The sequence below is a fragment of the Denticeps clupeoides genome, chromosome 14 (genome assembly GCF_900700375.1).
Source record: "Denticeps clupeoides chromosome 14, fDenClu1.1, whole genome shotgun sequence".
NCBI lineage: Eukaryota > Metazoa > Chordata > Actinopteri > Clupeiformes > Denticipitidae > Denticeps > Denticeps clupeoides.
This window is the reverse complement of record NC_041720.1, coordinates 9049385-9073579: the sequence shown is the minus strand read 5'-3', so window position 1 is coordinate 9073579 and position 24195 is coordinate 9049385. Positions and strand designations below refer to the sequence as shown.

At 41.0% G+C, this 24195-nt stretch overlaps 1 protein-coding gene across 4 annotated transcripts in view; it reads right to left on the bottom strand.

Moving 5' to 3' along the window:
* Window positions 1-24195, bottom strand: part of LOC114763427 (exostosin-1) — a 217719-nt gene that overhangs the window by 5007 nt on the left and 188517 nt on the right. For all 4 annotated transcript variants that reach the window (XM_028953118.1, XM_028953119.1, XM_028953121.1 and 1 more), the window contains exons 7-10: window positions 21095-21213; window positions 19996-20091; window positions 6821-6910; window positions 875-1035 (exon numbers count right to left, since the gene is read on the bottom strand). In XM_028953118.1, the coding sequence (XP_028808951.1) occupies window positions 875-1035; window positions 6821-6910; window positions 19996-20091; window positions 21095-21213 (466 nt within the window). The remainder of the gene's footprint in view (window positions 1-874; window positions 1036-6820; window positions 6911-19995; window positions 20092-21094; window positions 21214-24195) is intronic.

Below are 24195 nucleotides of genomic sequence, written 5' to 3'. Positions count from 1 at the left end.
CATACGACAGCCCTGTTGGCTTCTCTTTAACTTGCCATAGCTTATAATAAAGGTGGCGATGTGAAAGTGGGCTGTTGTTGGGTGCTTATCAGCAAGTGGCTGAAAATAAATTACTTGGCATCTCTCATGAGACGGCAGATTTCTCAACTCAATTTGTTGCCTGGCCTGATGCTAATATTTCTTTGAAACGACTCCTGTATTCAATATTACATTTTTCATAATAGAGTAACTATGGAGGGGGGCTTTTATCTATTAATGTTGTTAATGAAAGAAAACCAATGCAAACCATGCAGAAAACCAAATAATTACTTAACACATCTTATAATTGTAATAAAGCTGTCTAAACCTAAACCTTATTCTTTTAAGATTATTTTTGAATTATTATGTATAATATATGTCTAATAAAAACTCAAAAAGTTTATATTTATTTTTCTAGCAAAATGTCACCGTTTTCACACTTTCCAACTTTATTAGAACACACACACACACACACACACACACACACACACACAAACAACTGAGATTTCAAATCCCAGCTTGGTCTCTATCAGCGTTCACTGGTCAGGATCATTTCTTATTTATTAAGGAGTCAAAAGAAGGTTTTGGATGAACTCTCCTGTTGCTAAGGCTGCACCTATGGAGGGCTGAGGTCAAGTCGAGAGAAGTAAATTTGCTGTGTCTGCAATGTCTGCAACTCTACATCTGAAAAGATTCATAGAACTAACCTGCATTTAGATCTCATATTTCTGAGGTTGTTTTTAAGAAGGAAACCTGAGAATAAAACTGGGTTATTGACTATTTGAAGAATGTTAAACAAAGATCTAAAAACATGGCATAATTGCATGATAAAAACACAGCCAATCCAGACACTTGCCTATGGTAGAAGGCAGCTCCAGTGAGCACCATCGAGTACTCGTTGGTCCATTTGGACGTGTAGCCCCACCGCGCTTTGCCCGCATCCCAGTAGTGGCTGCGTGCCGGGTATCCCACTATCCTGTCTGGGAAGCTGTGCCAGACGATGAAGGCGAAATCAACCTGCAGTCATAAATAAAACCGGAAAAACAGAAATAAAATCAAAACAGGGTGGTGAAAAAAGTTACTTTCATGTTCTCACCTGAGGATAAAAATCCCAGCATGGTACGCTATGAAAAGTGGTGTGAAGAAAAAAAAAAAAAACACCTGACAAGTCCCCTATTAGGACCATTCAAAAATATCTTCACACATTATGTATATTTATTTTTGCTTTGGGCAGTGAAACCTGTGACAAACATGCTTTTGAGGTGAATTTCTAATATAGGATAGATTAACCATCATGTTTACCCTGTCACATAAATAATGCACTTATTTAAAATTCTGATTCTTTAACTGCCACATCCCCTGCCCAGGCAAAGGAGAAACAGTCAAACACAACAAACACAGAGAACAGACACCATAACAAGGGGATCGGTGAATAAGAATAAACTAGGGTTGATACTCAATTAAAAAAATAACTAATCAATCACATATGTTGAAATAAATTAATCATGATTGATCAGAATTAATCATCTGTGGCTTAGGCTTGCTATAATGGATATTTTTAAAAAGTGTGGGAAAGAGGCTCAGACAGGGAATGACAGGGAGATGATCCAGTCATTTTTAAAATATAAAACTCCCTGCAGACACCCTAAAGTAATTAGAATGGACTTAAAATTTTATGTAAATGACTTTCAGTTCAGTGCTGATTCTGATGTGTCAACAAAAGTAAACATTTTACATTTCTGACAGCCCTAGAACATACGCAATCATCAGTCAAGTTGCAACAACATGATGATGCCAGGCAGTGTTACAGGTACGCCAGGGCTTCTTCTTTTTTGAATGATGGTGCCGATTAGGAAGTCAACCGCATCAGTACGCGGGGCAACAAATCTGCCAATCCAGGAAGGACGGCATGATTTTTCCCCATTTATAAAGTGTCTGGTTGAATTATGAATGTGAAATATGGAGCGTGTCTGAAGATAAGCAGGGAGATGGAAAGGTAACATTTGTAATCATATACAGGTATACAAGACCCTACTGTATCATATCCTTATGCTTCTGTCTAGCGGATAAGGAGGTGGACATCACTTTCACGTTTTCACGTTCACTTGGGCTAGAGTTCAATGGTAGGCGTGGCTGTGCTTGGTTAAAATAAGATGCCTTGTGTGTTCCATGCATGATTGGAAGGAGGATTGGTGGAGTGGAATAGCTGTGTTGAAGTAATTTGTCAGTAAAGTGACATTTCCTGTTATTCAATTACATTTAGGAGAAAGAAATGTTACATAATATATGAAACAGTATGCTATTTTCATGGTTTTAATTAAGAAGCTTCTGGAATGTCAGCTGATGGTATTTATTTTGTGTTCCACTTCATTGGCTCTGAGAAGGATCTTGCACAAATGTGATTTAGATTACCAGTTTTTTTTTTTCTAGTTTTTCTAGTTTTTCATCAACTTTCGTAAACAGTATCTTTATTTGCTTATTGTGATCAATGCATGTCTTAAATCATGTCTGCACCTTTGTTAACTTTTAAAAAACAAACTAGTTTGGACATTTGGGCAACATGAAAGTGAAGTGATTGTCATACAGAGCACAGCACAGCACAGCACAGCACAGCACAGCACACAGTGCACACAACAAAAGTGTGTCCTCTGCGTTTAACCCATCACCCTTGATGAGCAGTGGGCAGCCATGACAGCCATGGGATTCGAACCGGCAACCTTCTGATTACAGGGTCGCTTCCTTAACCGCTAGGCCACCTCTGTCCCAAAGGCCACCACTGCCTTCATCAAAGTGATGTCAAGACAGCTATGGATGGAAGATTCATGGTGTTCAGTGATCTGGAGGTGGAATTTGCAGATGATGTCCTCATGGTCCCAACTGATCCTGACCATCAATGCACACTCAAATTATTTGCAGCCAAATGATAAGCATTTGAGATGAATCCGAAACTCAAAATCAGGTAAGGGGGAAGACACTGCCTCTAGTTCAGTATCTCACACAAGTGATGGCAAAAAGGGATTTTGAGATTGACAAGCAGATCAGCGCCAGCTGCACTGGTCTGTCATGGTGAAGAGAGCTAAGTAAAAAAACAAGGCTCTCAATCCACATCCCTATTGTCACCTATGGTCATGAACTTTGGGTAATGGCCACAAGAACAAGATCTCAGGCCAAAATCAGGTTACTCCTCAGGAATTACTCTCCTTAACAGGATGAGTAATACTGGAGAGCTGCTGCTCCTCTGTTTGGAGAGGGACCAGCTGAGGTTAGGGCATGTCATAAGGACATCCACTGAGATGTCACCATCGCGTCTCTTTCAAGCACAAATCACTGGGAGGAGAACCTGGCGAAGGCCCAGGATCTGCTTCTAACTCTCAGTTTTCTGACCGTTGCTGGGTCTTGTCTTGGCATGTCTTGTCTGAGCAGATCAGCATGCTGATTCTGAAACGTAATAACTATTTACTTTCTCAAATATAATGTGTGGCAAATTGATTACAATTAGACTTAATAACCTGTTCATTTCTTAGATATAATGCATGACATAATTTATTTAAATACAATTAGATATTAGCAACATTTTTTGATATGCTTCCAGCAATGGGAGCTCAGAACATGAATCCAGTGGACCTTTTTCCAGCACATTCTTTCTGATAAGATTAGCTCAATGGCCCATCCAGAGCTGGTGGAACGAAATAAATTTGAAATGTTCAGAGAACCTTTCATGACCTCATTCATAAATAACATTCAATTTCATTTAAATCTAACATTTCACTTCCTCTTTAAAATAATAACCTAATCATTGAGTTGAAACAGGACATTATGGATTCTGTTCAAAGCATGATTCAGCAGCACTTAATGCAATATCAGAAGTTCTATTAAAGCCACACTCACATTTCTTTTTTTCTTGACTTTTCAATTAAACCACTTCATATGTTTAAAGGGCAATTACCAAGACGGATTATTAAGCAAATTGATTTTTTTTCTTCAAAAGATGTCTCTGCAAGTCTTTCAGAACGCCTCCAGATATCTTTGCAACATGATTTCTGTAATCCTGTCCCACAATAAAAGCTACGTGCCTCTGCTCAAGACAAAAGCAAAAACTCTGTGTCATTTAATTACATGTGGTGGGTTTTAGACACACTGGTTCTGAAGGATGATTTCATGCTTAAATGTCACAAGAAAGTTGTAGGACTCATTTTAAATGATTTGAATGGGGCATTTTACAACATTGGGGCTGTATGGGTTTACTGGCATTCCGGTATCTGACACCGAGTAAGGGGAGGACCCAGGCGCAGGTGCTTAAACAGAATTGAATTTAAAATGGACAAATGCATAGGCCTCTACTTGGGGCAAATGGAAGTGGAGACGGGGAAAGACATTGGAAACACACACTGAGACACCTGAGTTATCCACACTCAGACCACAACTCCTTAAAACCGCTGGTGTGGACCGCTACGGGTCTGCCCTGTGGCCACACGGCAGGAATTCACGCCAGCCCACTGACCCTTCACCATACGCTCACTCTCAACGCCCACCACATTACATGGTTTCTAATTTAAAGAAATCAAAATGTCAAAACTCCAATGCAAATGTTAACCTTAAATCTCCATGGCCTGTCTCAGCGCTAAAAAAACATATATTAAATATTGTCTGAATGTGTTGTGTGAATCATTACACACACACAATAGACTACAATGCAAGTGCAGCAAAGCTGACTGTAATCAATGTTCTACAATAGATGCAAGTATCTTATTTAGCTGTTTCCACAACAGGTGGCACAAAAACCCAGCTAAGACCCTCTCGCTCACAGGCCTGAGGAACTTAATCAGTCTGTGACTTCTAATGGGGGGCAGTGGTGGCCTAGTGGATAAGGAAGTGGACCAGTAGTTGGGAGGTTGCTGGTTGAGGTCCCCTTGAGCAAGGAACCGTCCCCATGCTGTGCTCCCCGGGCGCCTTTCAAGGCTGCCCACCGCTCACCAGTGAGGCTGGCACAACACACATTTGCATCTCACCACAAGGGGAGATTCTTTAGTTACATTTGGCCACATAATAAGAGCATCGGCAGAGATCTCTTACACTCAGGAAATATTGGGCACTGAAGAGAATCTGAATATAACATACTAACAAAATGATAATTGTGTGTAATTTTAGAGACTAAAATGCCATCTTTTATAGTTTAGCAAAATCAGAATTCAGACGAACGTGAGGGTTTTTCCAAGAACAACCTGTAAACACAGGCACTGAATTATGATTAACTTTCCTCAAATGCACATTGAAAAAAATCACATGTTCAAATCTCAATGTTGTGTTCCAGAACATTCTGCAGGAATTGATAGTCACATTCTGTAATGATAAAGATAACTTGGAAGATAACTGGAAAATAAACGGTTGTTAAATCATAGAGCAACCTGGAATATGAAATTGTCAGAATAATAATGACGTCATGATTTCTTTCACTTATGACATTATATTCTACTTATTTTACAGTTGCTCATAATTGTTTTTTTGGAAATACAATCTTAGACACTGTGCCATTGAATTCATCACCCCTGTTACTCCAAACATCAAAAGACGTGGATACCTGGTACTACCCATAAATTGCCCATAGGTTTGAGTGTGTGGTGTAATGGCGCCCCACCCTGGGTGGGTCCCTGCCCCACAACCAGTGGCCCATGATGAGCTGCTGCCACCAACCGCGGTGTGGATTAAGTGGATACTTACAATGAATTTGAGAATTTTTTTCCTTATAAATTACTACATTTTAGCTTTAAAGCTACAAGGCCTTCAGCCCCTCTGCTATAAAAGCAGACTCAGATGTTAACCATGCAATTTAATCCTTGCCATCGCGATTTATTCCATCCCATTAGTTGAGAGCTTAATATTGTAAACTGGCCGACTAAATGTCTCTAAATCCTTACTAACTTTTAACAGAGCCTGTGACTGGGTTAAAGTAGCCGAGTCCCAGCCAAGCTGCACCAGACGCCTGCACACGTCCAGCCCAGAAACTGTCACCGCAGCTGGGCTCCCTCAACACCTGCTGCTGTTTAACTGCTGCACCATGTCAGGGCTGGCCTTTTCAGACTGGACGGCAAAGACAGGAAGGCACCAGGACCAACCTGTCCTCAAATAACAGACATTATTGTTGTGCTGCATTGTACAGGCAAGAACAATTAAAAATGAGCTTCGCCAGCCTGCTGACTCAACTCCGTTTTATTGGTGGGGGGGACTAATTGAATACAAAAGGAGAGATGGGACCACATTAACAAACGCAAGGCCTGCACAAACCACGCTGCTGCAGAAAAGAGACGCGTTCAGTGCATGAAAAAGATAACAAGCTGAATTAAGACACAAATTAATGTATGATGAACAACTACAGAGCCCTTCTGTCCCATTTTGTCCCCCTCTGTCCACCTCCTGCTGCTGATTCAGGCAAAAATGCCTCAGTATCACCATAACTGATGAAGTCATCCGAGAAAAATAGAAAAAGGCAAAATTGCAATGTTAACAGAAAATGCAGGATCTTTTAGACCCACGATCTGAACACACTCTGTATGAATTGTGCAACTGCTCTGCAATGCAGTAATAAATGTTTATGTGCGTTTCAGATGGGCTCTGCCGTGGCGTTTATTTTAGACCAGCTGCATGACGATCTGCAACATTAAATTTGAACTATGCGTGAGCGATGGCTTTGGTAAGACCCGTTGGCAAACCAAGAATACGTTTCCTGAAAAAACCAGGGTGGAGTGGAGTGTCCGTAATGGCTCTGCTGCATTTCAGTTTCAGGGGCGGGGGTGGCAACTCTTACCTCATTGGTTGACAAGACGGAGTCCTCGTCCAAACTCAGGACAGCGTCTGTGCGGATGGCATCATGGGGGAAAAAGCGACTGCTCATTGTCTGAAAGGAAGTTGGAAAAGGTTTATGAGCCGTTACAGTTTTAACTACACCTCAGTGTGACGGCAAAACAAGTCAGCAGAGGCAAGAGGGCCATTTTATGGCTCTCTATGAACTGTGTAAAAAGACACTGTAAAACACCCTGCGTCTGCAACCTCAAATTCAGCCCCAGGTATGGTTTTTTATTCTTCCCGGTAGTTAACCTAACAGTTATTGATTTGGTCAAGAAAGATTCAAAATCGAATTAAAGACAATGCAATGCCAGGCCAGCAGAGAGGGTGAAGTGATTGTCATTGTGAAACACTGCAGCACAGCACACGGTGACACAACTCTGCTTTTAACCATCACCCTTGGTGAGCAGGGGGCAGCCATGACAGTCGCCCAGGGAACAGTGTGTGATGAGGTACTTTGATTCTTGCCATGTCATGTTCTTTTACCCCAGCTTCAATTCCACTTCACTGGTTTCAGCATCAATTCTGGTGCTGGTTTCACTGAAAAAGATTAGTGTCCATGGTCCCAAATCAGAATGCTGTATTGGTCACAATGCAGAATTGGATGAATAAAGTATCAAAAAGCAAAATTGGAGACGTTTGGGGTACTGAAGACACAGATGCATTTGAAAAACTCAATGTTTTCCACCATTGTTATGTAGCAGGTGAGCCTGAGAACTGAAAACTTCTCACATCCTGGGGTAAAGTTGGAGGTTATCCCAGGAATCATTATGTGCAAGGTAGATGCAGATGTCTGAGGCAACTGGGGGCAACCAAAGGAAACAAAAGGGAACATGTCGAGAATGTGCTGACTCCACATACAGAGAACTGAGGAAATGCTAGGTCAAATGCACCATGTAGCCTCTGCACAGCCTAAAAAGTAAATCATCATACAGACATGCTAATGATTCCAGACATGGACAGCTGGCAACCATCTTCACAAGTGTGTTAAATATACCACAATGCCACAGAGATGGCAGAACCTTTACTTGGCTTAATTTCAATATTTTTTTTTTTCTCCAAGTAACAGTCCATGGATGTATCTTGAGATGAGCCGTAGCCTTTTCACCCTCTTGTTTTGAGAGACAGATCACTCTTCGTTGAAAACCTTCAATGTCAGAGCCTTGCTTTGTTGTTCAATGTCCCGTCAGCCTGAGGCCTCCACATCTGGCGAGCTCATCTCATTCTACTCAAGCTGCTTTCATAAATTGCTAAAACCCAGTCTGCTGCTCAGTTCAGATATGATCCAGATGTTGATGACAAAGCAGCTGGACAACATCATGTAAAGCCCTGCATTAATTATGGAATTATGTAGTGGTTTCCAGCCTCAGTGCGATTAATATCCAAGAAATGGACAGAGGAATGAGAAGAACTACTTTGGCCTCCTTTGTCGTGCTGGCAAATTGGAGATTATTAGCACCATGAATTATATGTGGTAAATGTTTTTGGTGGTAAAGAACACAAAAACAACTGCAGGCCAGTTGTCATCTGCTGGCGTCACCCTCCATAAACAACTGTAGGGTAAATACGCCAAATATGTGGTTATGAATCAATTCGTAAATTTTGAGTAAATTATTAATAATTCCACATGTTTGACCACTTTCCCGCCGAGCAAGTCCCATGGTCATTTTAATAATAATGTTTTAAAAAGAGCCATGGACAAAAAGAGCAACCCCAGAGGTCATCTGAAGTCTACTGCCTGATTATTGTATGCCACAATACCATGATTATTAGTCCGATAACAATATTTAACAAAAAGGATTTTCCTCTGTTCTTCTGGGCTTTTTGAGGGAAGGCCTCATGACCTCTTCCCCAGTGTCCTGGTTAAAGGGGTGTCTTGGATTTAATGGCCCGGTTGTTCTTATCAACAGCCAACAGAGAAGGCTATCTAAGCTTTGTGAGTCTCTTTGTTTTTTCATTTCTTTGATCTGAACGTTGCTCTGTAATGAAAATTTTGCTCTGCTCTGGTGTGCCAGTTTATTTGGAGGTTTGGTAATGAAATATGTTTTTTTTATGTTTAAAAAAATATGCCTGATGTCTACATATTTTTACTGTTAGGCTAATTTTTATTCAAGAAAATTGTTTGTTATAGATTAATAAGAAAGAGAAACATGCATTTAATGGGGGTAATGTATTACAGTAAAAAGCACAGCATGATATTTGCTTCCTTTATTGCAAATTACTATCTTCAGGGCCTGTATTAGTAATTTTCCACCCACCCTTGGAAACACCTCACTCTGTGACTCCAAACATTTTATATGAAATACCTAGTAGAGAAACGTTTAGTTTTGAAATCATTTTTACGTCACAAAAATTTGAACATCGGCTGGTTGTACGGTTGTATACACAATAGCAGTGCTATTTAATTCACAGATTGACAGACCTGTGCTTTTTAATGTATGCAATAAAAGGTCTCCAAATATTCAGGAAGCCAGTAGTTCAGTCAGAATTGAAGGTCAATCAGATGTGATCAGAAGAGTATATTGTCTTCTTTGGAGACCTGCTTGTATGTGAGTGTGTCCATGTTACGGTCCAGCAAAGACCAGCAAAAAAAAAATAAAAATAAATCAGCGTCAGCACTGGCCACCAGACAAAATGGAAGCCAAATCGAAACCCCTCCCTCCCACAGTGGAAAGCTGCCAGATCCAGTTCATACCTCGAGAGAGAAAAACGGAACCTGCACAGTACAGTAATGTACCTGACACTCTGCTTTAGGGGTTAATGTACCCTACTGCATAACCACTTTCCCCGCGACCGCCCCCGTCGGAAAACCATTCATCATGGTGAGTCTTTATCGACAAGAGCCTGCTGTCAGAGACATTAGCCTCGGGTAACCTGCGTAAGAGCAAGTGGATGCGGTGGTCGGCAGAAACGGGGAGGCTGGTCTGTGCTGGCAGTCAACTGGCTTTAATTGGCCCATTTCAGAATGGGGCTTTCGGCTCCTGTGATCGAGAAGACAGAACTTGGCCCGTCTACCCTGAAGCTCTTTCATGGAAAAAATGGTGAGAAGCTCCACGGCAATCAGGCTATTTCATACCTTCCCTGTCCAGGAGCCTTTATTAATTGTGGTTTCTGCAGCACTTGTTTATCGTGCAGAGAGGTTCCTCAAATGCCACGAGTGAGATGAAGAACATAATGAAGCAGTCTGTCCCGTGTGGTGATTAAATACCCTGTAATCAGCTATTTACCAGCGGCACTCGCTGCTTGCAATGAATGACAACGATCAGGCCACGCCGAGGACCCCAGTGAAAATGACAAATACTAAAAGTCACCTAAATGACTCTGACTGAGTAACTGAGGTCTCAAGGGTCTCAAGGAATAATTCCCCCCCATATTCTTGTGCCGCAGGGTTTTGCTCTGCTTTCAGACAACCCTGATGTAGCAGCTCATGCTGTAGCACCTCACAGATCAAGTGCTACAGTGCGAAAAGCAATCAAAAAGTAAGCATATATACAAAAGCTAACATAGAATAGAATTCATTACATTCAATTTTACATGATGGTTCAAATGAATTTTCACTTTTGGGTCAAACGAATTTTTTTATTTTACCAAAAATTTCTATTTTTCTAACACTACCTCATGTTTGCATTTTATGACATTTTCAGAATTTTCAGATAATGCTCTGCAATCATTTTTTTCTTTTCATAGGCTGTAATACCAAGGTATATTAGTCTGATTCTTTATCGGGACAGTCTGGTAGCCGTTATCTAAGATGCATGCATTTTGGCTTTGTGCCAATAATTCATACAACTATAAAACTGATAAGTAGATCAAACAAGACCCAATGTTTACTAATGCTTACGCATGTGACGTAATCGTGGCATACATTTATACCATTTACTAGACTAGATTATCGAGACAATCAGTAGTTACAAGTACAGTCCCCCTGGAGACACTCAAGGTAGGGCTGCACAATTAATCGAATTTTAATCATTATCACGATTTTGGCTGCCACGATTAAATTTAGATGATCGTTTAAATTAAGATGACATTTGAAGAGCGGGCTCTGCTGTAAATCAAATCAAGCACTTTCTCAAGCCAACCACAAGGGGGCGAACAAAAGCATAGGTGCCCCCTAGCCCATAAATATCAAGAAAAGCTCGCACATACACTATGTTCACTCGCACACATTCTACTTCTGCTGCGCATGGATTCACATAGTTTTTCGCGAACATTGCACATTGCGATTTTGAAGAATATGGTGCATATGTGCGAGCTTTGTATGTAGATGCATGAGGAAAAATTCATATATGTGCAAGCTTTTATTAATATATGGCCTAGTGGGGACCTCATACTCTGGCCAAGAATAACAGCTCTAGATCCAAGCTCATTCAATCTCGCTTCTCTGATGGTACGAGCAAAAAATGCCGGACTTCTGCGCTGTGTGTGGCTGTAATAACTAGCAAATGAAGAATCAATGCATAAAATGAGTAAGATTTTATTTTATCATCTTATGTTATGAAATTTTGTGTTAAAATAACGTTATTCATGTTACAGGCCAGAGCATCTGTCTTGCCACCCCCTACCACATAGGAAGGACGCAGCTTCAGTACTGATACCTGTATATATTGCAGTTTATTGTCTATAGTTCTTGACATACCAAATGCCTCTGTGTATGGACCTGCCCTGTCTATATATTGACTTTTTCCCAAATAATCAGGCAAATGGATATTCATTGTATTCATATTAAATATTAAATAATAAGTATTAAGGCTTTTTTTCTTGTTTGCACTTTATCATTGCACTTTTTTTTTGCCAGCCCTTTGTTTTGGGTATTTTTTTTATTTGATATTTCATTTTGAAAGACTTCATTTACTGTTTTTAAAACACGTTTTACCTGTGATTAATAATCACTATCACAATACTGATTAAAGTAATCATGATTATCATTTTGGCCATAATCGTGCAGCCCTAACTCAGGGTTAAGTGTTTTGCTCAGGAACATCATGGTAGTAAGAGGGGTTTGAACCTGTGACTTACCCACTGGGCTACTACCACTTGTTCTGGGTGAAAGAAATAATTGCACACCATCAAAAAAGGGTAGTAAGTTTCAATTCGTCAAGATAGAGATAACTACCAATCAGATCTTGTTTAATCTATTCATGTAAATAGACAATGGCTTCTATTTACCAAACTAAACATAGAAAAGCAGACAAAGGTTGTTTGTACAGAATTAAAGTGTTCAATCTGATATATTTTAGAGGCATTAAGGTACATATTCCAGTAATGAGTAGACCTGGAGCTTAATTCCCAAAATTCAGAAAGAGTGAGTTGGGTTTTAAATAAATTAAGCTTAACGGCACCTTAATGAGAGCTTTTCACAGAAAAGAATATTTAGGAGATGCTTTTATAAGCAATATTAGTTGATCACTGCCAGGTCAGGATTGATCCTCTGGGCTTAGACGTTGGCTTAAATGAGACAAGCTTAATCAAGGCGTTGACTCATAATTAAGGATATGAAATATTTAATAGTGTTCTTTGCAAAAACGGCAGCATAGGTCTATTTAGCAAAAGACCCTGATCTGAAATCTAAATGATGCGACCCATTTTCAGCTGTAATAGTCTTAGAATAGCCATAGGAACTTGGCATCTGGGCTAAACTTTGTCTAAATTCATTATTTCTCTATTGTGACTTTTGACTAAAGCCCATGCGGTGATGGTCATGTGACCACTTACAAGGATGCATTTCTGCTTTGTGTGAATGCGGATGTCAGGTAATAACAACTATTTCAATTTGATTAATTTAGTTAATTTTGATTAATTTATATAGGCCCATACACACTGAAAAAGAAAAACTGCCAAATTTTTACATTACACTCTTATTCCTCACTTCAATGCAGCTCTTCCCATTAGCCATTAATGGTTAAAAACTGCATTTCCTGTGTAAAGATTTAATGGCTGCCATTGCACCTCTTCTTTCATATCTACTGCCTACATACCCTCTCACCAGGGTTATCACGACAGCCAGACATTTCTCAGTGCCACAGATCTTCTCATAATCCTGCCTTTAACTGCAGGTTTCTTCTTTCTCTGAGATTTTTCCACCCTTTTCTTTTATTAACTATTAAAGGCAAAAGGACATATGTGGGGACTTTGTGTCCTTTGGACTGACCACTGCTCTCCTGATCCTGCTTGAAGGTGCCCTGCTGCCTGGTGTTGTGACTTCCGGGCTCCTAGAGCCGGCCCTAGAGAGATAGCACATCACTGGGGTTTCATCTTCCTGTCTCTGGCCAGTGTTAATGCATTCTCCCCCCAGGCAGGAATATAATGTGATACCGAGCTCCCAGTGAGGCTGTGGCATCTTTCCCCCCCTCACTCGTCCTCCTATCTCATGTTACTCACTGAATCCTCCAGACTGACTGCAGGACATCATCAGAGTCTGTCCCAAATCTCTCCTTCCTCTCCTCTCTCTTTTTCTCTCACTGACATGTACACGAGTGAAATGATAAAGAAATGTTCATCATGAACATTTAGAATCTCACCAGAGTGAACATTATGCTAATAGAATAAATGCATTGTAAAAATGGGTCTCATCAGCGAGTGTGTGTGTACCATTAAAATGCAGCCCAGAGGGGCAATGCTCGTCAGTGTCATATCAAATATTGTTCTGCAGTGTTATAAGTGAATGGGAAAAGGCTGCCTGCTAGTTATCTGTAGCTCAGACAGGCAGAAAGCAAGGCTATCTAACTATACCCTGCAGTATTTTCCTGCTCATTTGGATTTCTTGTTAACGTCCTAGAAGATGCATAGTGTCTTCTTCATGCATGGCGACAGGAAAAGCTTCTTCTTTGAACTTTTTGTTCTGCACTTTGTGTAGTTGAAATTTAGCACATTGACAATTAAGGCACTTTTTTCAAGTGCAGTGCTATGCATGAGGCTTGTTCAGGTATTTGTATCTTGAATATTCAGAATCAGTTTATACTTGTGTGGAATTTGATTCCGGCCGATGGTGGCCAATTGTTGTACAATGGTCTAAACAATGACAGTATACAATATAAAAAAAAATTATATATACACAAAAAATACAAAGATTACAGACTGCATTAGTGAGTAGGTAACAGTTCAGTAGTTTAGGGGGGTGATGGCAAGGGGAAAAAAAAAAAGATCCTGTGTCGGATGGGCCTGGTCTGCAGACTTCTGTATCTTCTGCCAGAGGGCAGCAGATCAAAAAGTCTGTGTCGAGAGTGTGAGGGATCTGTGATGATCTTCACTGCCTGTTTCCTGGTTCTTGGATGGAGGGCATTGAGGCACCAATGATAGCCTTTTGTTGAGGTGTAATTATTTCTTAAACTAGCTAACAAACTCCCCAAACAGCTATTTGAATGCACTTAAAGGACTTTTAAAGAATTGCTCACAAAATACAATTTTTCTCAGTCATACAAAACTTCTCACATTCATACTGAGGACGATTTGGAGTTCAAATTTGATCCCAAACGCATTTGTCAAACTGAGTGACAGCTCTCTCTGCCAATTCTACACACTCTAAGGTTTAAAACGACATATTACATGACCTGGGTGCGTATCGGTCAGTGTCTCACGTGAGTCTCAGCAGGCGGTGTATTACGCAAAATGGCCCTTCTGCTAGACAATTCTATGTAGATTATATTTTTGCTTTATAATATTTTCTAGGTGATTTAATATGTTCATACATGTATTTAGCAAAGTTTATACATTTTTTATGCATGCGTCCGAGACCCTGATGATTGACAGCTTGGGACACCTTGGTATAAGGAGTATCCTTATACACATTGCTAAGTCTTATAACCATTTGCTCCAAAACAGAAATTGCAAAGAATGGCACCAATGTGACTTACCATGCGCCCCAGATGAACTAAGCCAAACCAAGGATGTCATCCTGAGAGCTACTCAAAGCTCAGCCTTTGCAAAGGAGCTGTCAGCCCTCCAAACTAACCAACCAATATCCACAAACAGCCCTTTCAAAGAAGCTCAAATCTAATCCTGGAAGACGATCTCATGGTTGTTGGAGGTCGCCTCCAGCATTCCAGGTCAACACCTACAGAAAAGGACCCAACAACCTTGCCAAAAAACAGTCTCATTGCTCTACCGCCATCACCATGAGCAGGTCAAACACCAAGTTTGTCACCTTATGCCGGTTTGTGGATTTTAAAGGCAAACTGCTTATCAATTCAGTGATCCATATATGTGTGACCTGCAGTAAATTGGGTGGCAGACAGGAAAGGCAACACAAGGCGAATCTTTCACCTGAACGCCTCAAGATCTCCCCTTCATTTGGCTCTGCATGTTTTTGGTCCATGGTTTGTCACCACAAGGCATACAAGAGGAGGACATACTGAGAGCAAAAAATGGGCTATTATGTTCAGTTGCATGAGTTCACGAGCAGTAAACATCGAGGTCAATCTTTGGATATATTCAGCTGCATAATTCTTTGCACTTTGAGGTCCTGTAAAACTGATGCAATCTGATTGTGGCACAAATATTATAGGTGCAAGCAAGGAGCTTGGTATGGACAAAGCTGTGCAAAGACATTGTGGAATGTTTTTGCATTATTCTGCTGGTTTATGCAACACCATACTAGTATTAAACACTGAAAATACCTCCAGAAGGCAAGATAAAAGCAGGACACTCCCTGCAGGACTTGTTTCTCCTGGGCTTTCGTCCAGAACTGCCCACCCTCTGCTTTCTCCAGCCCTATTCTGCCCCATTAGCGGCCAGTTAAATTTAATCAGTCACATTGAGATCTAGTTTTAAAACTCTGCTTTCCAGGGATAAATTCGATGAGCAGTGGAGTAAGTGGGTTGGGTCGTCTGCTGTCGGCTTTGCAGACCTCTCTGCTCCTCTCTCCTCTCCCTCCACTTGTGATGAGTTGGGGGGGTTCAGGTCCGGTGGGAAGGAGTGCTTCTGGTGTTCCGTGGCCTACATCAATAATGTATGATGAAAGACAGATTGCGCTGCCACTGGCGGATCTCAGCCTGACAAACCCCCTGTCCAAACACAGAGCCCCCCCACTGAACATGCCAAAGGAGTTCTGGCTGGTTCTGCAACGCGGCTGGGAACACTGATGTTCACGACCCATGCCCTAGAACCCAGCAACCAATCCATTCACATTAATTAAACATATGCTTTTTTGCTTCTGTTGTGTTCAGAATTGCATAGATATAGCTGCTAGGAGAGGGAAAGAAACCATCCAGATAAGATACTAAAATTAATGAGTGAAATGTATTAATTAGCCTGCCATCTGCTAAGGCTGCAGGGAAAAGAAAAAGTTATGCTTAAATTGATGGCGGTCAAAAGTGTGAGTGTCCTTTGGATGGAATAGATCTCAAAACATTTGAGGGTCTATCAATTAAAGCTTGACCTTTGGATACTCCTCACTGGAATTATGACTTACAGGCCAGCTTCCTCTTCATGTTATATCTTATATTCATCAAGTCATTTTTACGTGTGTCAGTGTGTGTATGCAAGTTGATTGCAAAGAACTAGTGAGGAATTAGACACAGTGTTGTAGTAAGAATCTAAAATGATGTTAAGGTCACAGGTCCTGCAGATTAATAGGCCACACACATTTTCTTTCACTACAAGTCAAATGGTTTAGACACATCAGCTCTGTGGTAGTTATAGAGAATAAGATGGAGCCATGTTGAAGAATCCAATGCAAGACTCATATTTAGACATTTTTGTAGCAGGAGAAAGCGAAGTATGTTTGATGATCTGTTTTTTCAGAGTCTCCTCTTTTTACCTTCATGTCTTCTTTGTTCACTATTGCCATCATCAAAAGACAGGGAGTGTATTATCTCAGTATTATGTTATAAATTTGTAAATGTTGCTATGTAATTTACTCTTGTACCAAGAGGTCAATCATCTGGGTCAGATTTGTTTGTCATTTTAAGGATATCTAAGGATACTTGGGAAATAATGCACAAAGGTGGCAAAGCTCCAGCGTTTCTCTCTGCAGGCAGAGTCTGGAAGTCCTCAGATAGCAGCTCTGAGCCTTTTAACCTGGGCGTTTCCTCCCAGCTGGGCATCTGCAGCCAAGAGACAGAAATGAGGAGACTCCGTTGCTGCGTTACAATACTCCAGGAGAACAATTAGGACCTTTTGGAGATGCAGTTCATTGTTGTCTTTGGCGGAGATAACAACATTTTTAAAAACACGCCCTGTGTTCATGGAAGAACACAAACGGAATCAATTAGAAGTCCTGCCGCCGGGTCTTCCAGCTCAGACACTGAGCGCCTGCGATCCAATAAAAAACAAATCTGGGCCTGACCAGTGGGGTAGAAATGGAAAAAGCAAGGCATGTGTGTGTGTGTGTGTGTGTGTGTGTGTGTGTGTGTGTGTGTGTGTGTATGTGTGTGTGTGTGCTTTGCGTGGGCGATTCAGCTCTCAGCTGTACTTGTCGATGAAAGTGTACATGAAGTTGAACAGCAGGACTTTTTTCGTTTCATGCATCTCCACGAATACGGGGTTGTGTTGTGCATGTGTGTGTATTCTGCATTGTTTTTGTTTTCAAGTTTCCATAATTTGCTCTGGCTTTAATACCCCCTTTTTTCTATTATAATTTTATTTGATAATTTCAGAATTTTTGATTGTACGAAAGTGCAGGATAAAAAGGCTTTAGAGTAATCTTAATCTAAATCTCAAACTGAATGCCCGTTACATTAAAGGGAATTTGTTACCACGTACAGTCTGCTTTAAGCATCCTCTAACCCTTCATGTGAGGTGAGGTCAATTTTTGGGGTGTTGATGAATTTAGCAGAGATGAATTTCTAATTAAATGGCCCATGTATTTCTTCAACTGAAGGGAAGAAATATTAATATAAAGGTGGAAAAAGCACAGATAACTGGAGTCCATCGGTGCACATTTTGCATGGCCGATAACTTTGACTGACAGCCAATATAATTATAGTGGCAAGAAGACAACGGCACTGAGAAATGATCCAGCCGACAGTTTCAGATCGATACGACTACTTTGCTAAGAATACTAAAACCGTTCTCTTTCCCCACGCGAAGCAAACATGATATTGGCGGATTTATGAATAACTTATCGAATGACTTCTGCCGGCTGGATGCGGCTGTTAGAAGGACTGCGGGGGAAAGTTTAGGGCGAGTAGGTCATGCTAACACCTGTCATTTGTAATGACGGTGATTATTCTGCGTTGGGGAGGCGTCGGCTGAGGGAAGAATTTGATGCTGTGAGAGCTTCGTGGGAGTTACTCATGCTCCAGTAGTGTCCTTGCATCACCCCAACCCGACACACAAACTAACGGAGCCAAGCAGCAGCCTCCAATACAGGACAACATAACACGGGTTGCACACATAAAAAATAAAAGAAGAGTTGCTATAAATGGGCTAATTAAATATTTGCAAACCATAAGATCATCTGTTCTGTACTCAATCATGAAAAAATAATAGAGTCAAGGTAGTGCTATATTGAGACATGAATAAATTACAAGAACACATGCCTGCACACTAATGACCGTACATGGTTCACCCCTTATTTAATAATAAGTGCTGCATTAAAAAAAATGCACAAAGAATCTTTATCTACAAAGACACTGCTCCTAAGCAACATGCAGCAGTGAGTATCATTAGGTAGAAAAATATTTAAAAGATATTTAAATAGCTGTCCTCTCGGCATAAATCCAGGTAATTGCTGTATAGTATAACTTGTTACTTTCTTGCAACTAATAAATTATCAAATCATGCAGAAAGAATTTGTATTAAAATGTATTTTTTAATACGATTTCAATGAAGTCATTAATCCAATTAATTGATATTTTAGATTAATTTGTCCCATTTAACAAACACAGATGAATTTCATTTATGCAAATGAAAGGAACAATGTCTTGTTATTATAAAATATTGCATATTATATTTCCTTTGTAAGCTAACACCACATTTTTAAAAATATTTTGAAAAAAAAAAAAAAAAAAAAACAGCCGCATTTGGTTGTCACTTTTTTTTATTAATTATAACCCTATAATTGCTGCATTGTGTGTATTAAGAGTCTGCCAAAAATCTTTCCAATTCTGCTAATATTTTAACGAGAGGCGACAGTAAAAATCCCCCTTAAATCCGCATCATGAGATACAAGAGGACTGTCAGGAGCTTGTAACTCATAAATGAGATTAAAAAACCACCCGCTGTGCATCACTTGGACAAGAAATGTCCAAAACGCTACATATTTCCAGAATCTGTCAGAGAACCCTGTTCACTGTCTCGTTATGCTGCATCTGAGAGCTTGGTCTACTGCTACAACCTCAACTGACCACTCTTATCAACATGAACCACGAAGTCACATATAAAAAAAGGGGGGAAATGCTACCGTATTTACTTATTGCAGTTCGGACATCAGAAGGCTTTCTTAGAAAATCTCAAGAGGGACTTAAAGGACATTTACAGTGTGTATTTATAACTCCATTTTCACCTGACTGGTTTATGCAGCTGGCTGACTGTAAACTAAGTGGGATATTTTCATGGTGCTACTTAAGGAATAGTGCATTGGGGGTGTTCACAAATGTCATATTCAATTCCGGAGTAAAGCAATGATAGTCTATCTGCATGCTTGGGTTTTGTAGCGGATATGATCCTGAGTAAATGGACGATCTATCCAAACAGTGAAAACGTGCTTTGTCTCACTTACAAACCATCTTCATGATGTTTTAGGTCATGTCATACTCTGGAGGTAATAGCATAGTGGGAAACACAGTCTCCTATTAACCAAACCACAAAGTCACAGGTTCAAACCCAAGTACCATTGTGTCCCTGAGCAAGACACTTAAGCCACTGTCCCTGTCACTACTGATTATAAGTCGCTCCGGATAAGTGCGTAGGCTAAATTGCATGCTTTAGGCTGGAAGGTAGACACATGCATTTCTATGTGTTCCTTTATTTGTATAACATTGCACTTCCAATATTGGGACATTTGGGACATCAGCTATTCTGAGGCTTTAAATGTGGTGTCTGTAATTCAACAGTATTAACAGACTACTACTACTAACATAATAGCACAGTACTTATCACTAAAAACTCACTCTTAGGACCCCCCCCATATACATTAAATCACAGGCCTGCAATAGTGACTCGGCCATATGGTCTGCACCGCTAACCTGCACTTACCTTCCTCTCTCCCTCGATGACGGTGATAGGCACGGAGGTGGTGGGCCATTTGCTCCTAGGGGGTAAGGGCTTGTCACAATTCCACAGCACTATTATCTAAGGAAACAACCCACCACTTATTAGATCAGCTGGCACTGTAACAGCATGACAGAGTAAGTCACACATAACAGGAAAAAAGGGGGCTGTAATTTAAGTCCACCAGTGAACCAATTCAAACCTGCCACTTTATTTTAGTGCTTGTCTCCAATTGGTATGACTAAACTATTAAACTATTATGTTAGAATTAGCACTAATATATAGAGTGTGTAAATAAATATAAAGGTTTAAAAAAGTCTAAAATTCTACACACAATACCCATAAACATTCAAAGGCTTTACCATGACACTAAAAAATGAACTCATATAGAAGAAATTTGGAACCACCTGGACTCTTCCTAGAGTCAGCTGCCTGAAGGTGACTAAGAGCCCAATGGTCATTCTGACAGAGCTCAAGCTCTGCTCCGGAGAACCTTTCTGAATAATTCAATGAATAATTCACTCCATCAACCAGTTCAGTTTTGCCAAAAGGTACCCGAAGAACTCTCAGACCACGAAAAAACTAAATTATGTACTGAGTCAGGCCTCTAGGCAATGTGGTCTTACACCTCCAGCTCAGCGTTCCTTGTGTTGGTGTCCGGGTTCTCTGGTTTTCCCCAACCACCCATGGGCATGAACACTAGGTGAATTTGTGTCAGTGAATGGTGTATCTGTACAAACAGGACCAAGTGGTTTTGGAAAGTGGAGTGATTGTCCTACCTATTGCCAAATGTGCTGAGCAAAGCCTCTGAATTCATATCTACAGTTGATTTTGTTTTGAGATTTTTTTTTATGAACTTGCAAATGATTCAATTAAACCTTTTCCCTTGTGATAGGGTATTGTGTGCAGAACTTTTTCAGGCTTTGGAATGATGCTGTGTGGAAAAAGTGAAGCACTGTGAACGCTTTCCAAAGGTGCGGGTATCTTATGTGTAGAGGTGAAGCAGATTGCGAGAGGAAGTTCTGTGTCCTCTGGTGCACTCAGCCCTCTGAGCTGTAGTTAAGATCAGAGCCCAGTGCCTCACCTGCGCACAGAACTTGGATTTGGCAACAGCGATGATGAGTTTGACCACAGGCTGCAGCTGGGACTGGAGAGGGGTCAGCACCTGGACCACAGCCGTGAACTCCAGCGATGGGCTTTTACCTGCAGAAGACACCCGGCGTTAACACTCTCCCCTTACACACTCACACTGTGTGTCTTTGACGCACACGGCAGTTTAATTCTTTCACTCAGGTGTACACACAGACACACACACCCTCACATTTCTGGATGGATGCCTAACTGGGCCCAGGCCTAACTAACAGCATCCTAATCCATCTCCTTGACATGGAGCTCTGAACCCTGCCCTTCCGCTGAGACCCACTCAAGTTCTATTTAAAGATAGGCCCTCCAGATGAGGGCTGAGGAGGGGAGGTGACGCCCCATCAGCCTCATTTTTACCTGAAACCTATACTGAGGGCTGTTTGCCCAAACAAGCATCAGTATAAAGTTTGATGAAAATCACTGTCTGTGTCTTCCAGCAACAGACATCTGAAAGAGCAGGGTGAAGAAAGAAAAAACACTAAGATGTGCTCTCGCACCGACAACTGCTTTAAGCGCCTCGCAAATCTCCCAGATTTAATAAAACAATTTACACATATTTGCCTGGAGGCTTTTGACACCCATTTCTGTCACGCATCTCTATAGTTCAGTTCAAACGTCTGTCTGAACGTGGCTTTATGTATCCATGAGCAACGCGTAGTGCAAAGTGCAAACTGCTTCTATTAATGAACATGTGAAGCAAATAAAATGTCAGGTACTCTAAAAGTAACAATATTCTAAATACACTAACCTTTATTGTTACATGTATTTGTTACATGCAAACTCTGTTCTTCAAATCTGATGTGGACCAAAGTAAAAATAAAGGTTATAGTAATCTATAAATGGATAAATGTATATGAAAATGCTGAGCGATTGAGGAGGCACAGGGGTAGGACATCATGACAAAAGTGAGTTTTTAATAAAAGAAAAGAAACAGGCAATGGCCAGACACACAAACAAACCCAACTAACACAACGAGAGTTCAAACCAAGGCACTTACAAATATAGACCAGAATCAGTTCAAACGAAATCACCCAAATCATGAATTGGTGTCACCTGGTGACTGCAGGGGAGCTCTGGGAGTCTCCTAATCTACAACGGCATAGTTCAGGATAAATACATTATTTTCATCTACCTGAACAATATGCTGTTGATAAGTTAATAAAAATACTTTAAAGAGTTATATCAGCAGAAGCATCAGCTCAGTATTTTACAATTGAATACTAACATTTTAACGGAACATTATGCTAACGTACTGTAATTTTTTTTTTTTATCATTCTACACAACAGAAAAACTTTTTGGCCTTGTTATCTTGAGACCACAACAAAAAATTCTTATTACCTCAACACAACTAAAAGATGTTCTCGAGAGTAACAAAAAGATCACAGTAACAAAAGATCTCTAGATTTAGATAAAAAATGTTCTTGCCTGGTTGCTCTGTCCCCGTTTCAGGGATCCCAATTTGGTCTAGAGTAGAACTGACCCGAGTCGGGTTTGGGCTCAATTTCTGTTATTTTAGTTGTCACATTGTCAGGTGATGTGTTTTAATTATCACAAGAGAGATTTGAAAATAGATGCTAAGGAGGGGAGGTGGAGGCTAACCTCTCGCTCATTTCCCTGCACGTTGTCGAGCACGGGCTGGGCTTTTAAAAAGATGTATTGGTCGGATCAAATTCTGACGCACTAAAATTGGCCTTGGGCTCTAGTCTACAGTCTGTATAATCTACTAATTCTCTTAAGTGAAGTGATTGCCCAGCACACGGTGCACACAGTGAAATTTGTCCTCTGCATTTAACCCATCACCCTTAGTGAGCAGTGGGCAGCCATGACAGGTGCCCGGGGAGCATGTGTGGGGACGGTGCTTTGCTCAGTGGCACCTCAGTGGCACCTTCGCGGATTGGGATTTAAACCGGCAACCTTCTGATTACGGGGCAGCTTCCTTAACTGCTAGGCCACCACTGCCCCTTAAAGGTCCCCTGACATTAAAATTTCACTTTGTGAGATTATCTAACATTAATACAAGTTCCCCTAGCCTGTCTATGGTCCTGCAGTGGCTAGACATGGTGATAAGTGTAAAGTGTGCTTTGGCCTTTCTGCTTCGCTGTTCAGAGAGCTTCTATAGGCCGCAATCCTCCTCGTCCCGCCTCTTTCCTCTTCATTAGCATTTAAAGCTATACACACTGAAACTGTGTGTCCTGGGGAAATCTCATTGCGGGACTGGATAAAAGTGGCTCTAACTCTGCACCAAGGCTGAATTTTGGAAAAAGATTCCAGATGCAGTATTAATGGAACACTAAGACCGATAGAAAAATAATTATTGGGACCTTTAATCACAAACTCTAAAGCTGCATTCACACAATTTAAAAAACAGAAAAAGTAAGTGTTGGCTTGCTAGTTAGCTGTAGCTCTGAAAGCATTTCAGGTCATGATGTTCTATAAAAACCTACAGGTTGTGCCCCATGCGCTGGTCTTCACTGTGTTAAAATTCCACTTTAAAGCTCCAGTTCTGAAGGTTGCCGGTTCAAATCCCGGTCCACCAGGGGCCACTGAGCAAAACACCGTCCCCACACACTGCTCCCCGGGCGCCTGTCATGGCTGCCATCTGATAACTAAGGGTGATGGTTAAAAGCAGAGGACACATTTGGTTGTGTCCCCGTGTGCTGTGACAATTACTTAATTTCAACTGGCCTCTTTAATATTGACAAGGGTGATGGGAATGGGTGCTGCCATGAAAAAGAAGCATCTCCACAGGTCAGGGACTGTGGCGGTCTGGTCCAGCAAATGAAGCAATTTGAGACATTTTTTTAAGTGCTCGGACATTACGGCAGCAGGCGAGTGCAGGCGGCCATGGAGAATCAGAGTTTAATTATCAGGGCTTCTGAAAGCCAAGTTGATGCCACCAGCGAGGGGGAATGGTAAAGCTGCCGGAGGTGAGAGGATGTTGGAGTCTGATTAAATGGGACTCAGTGGATGTGAAAGGCAGAGTGGACTCCCTTCTTCTCATCCCAACTGATCGGATCATTAAACCTGTCTGCCACCCCGTT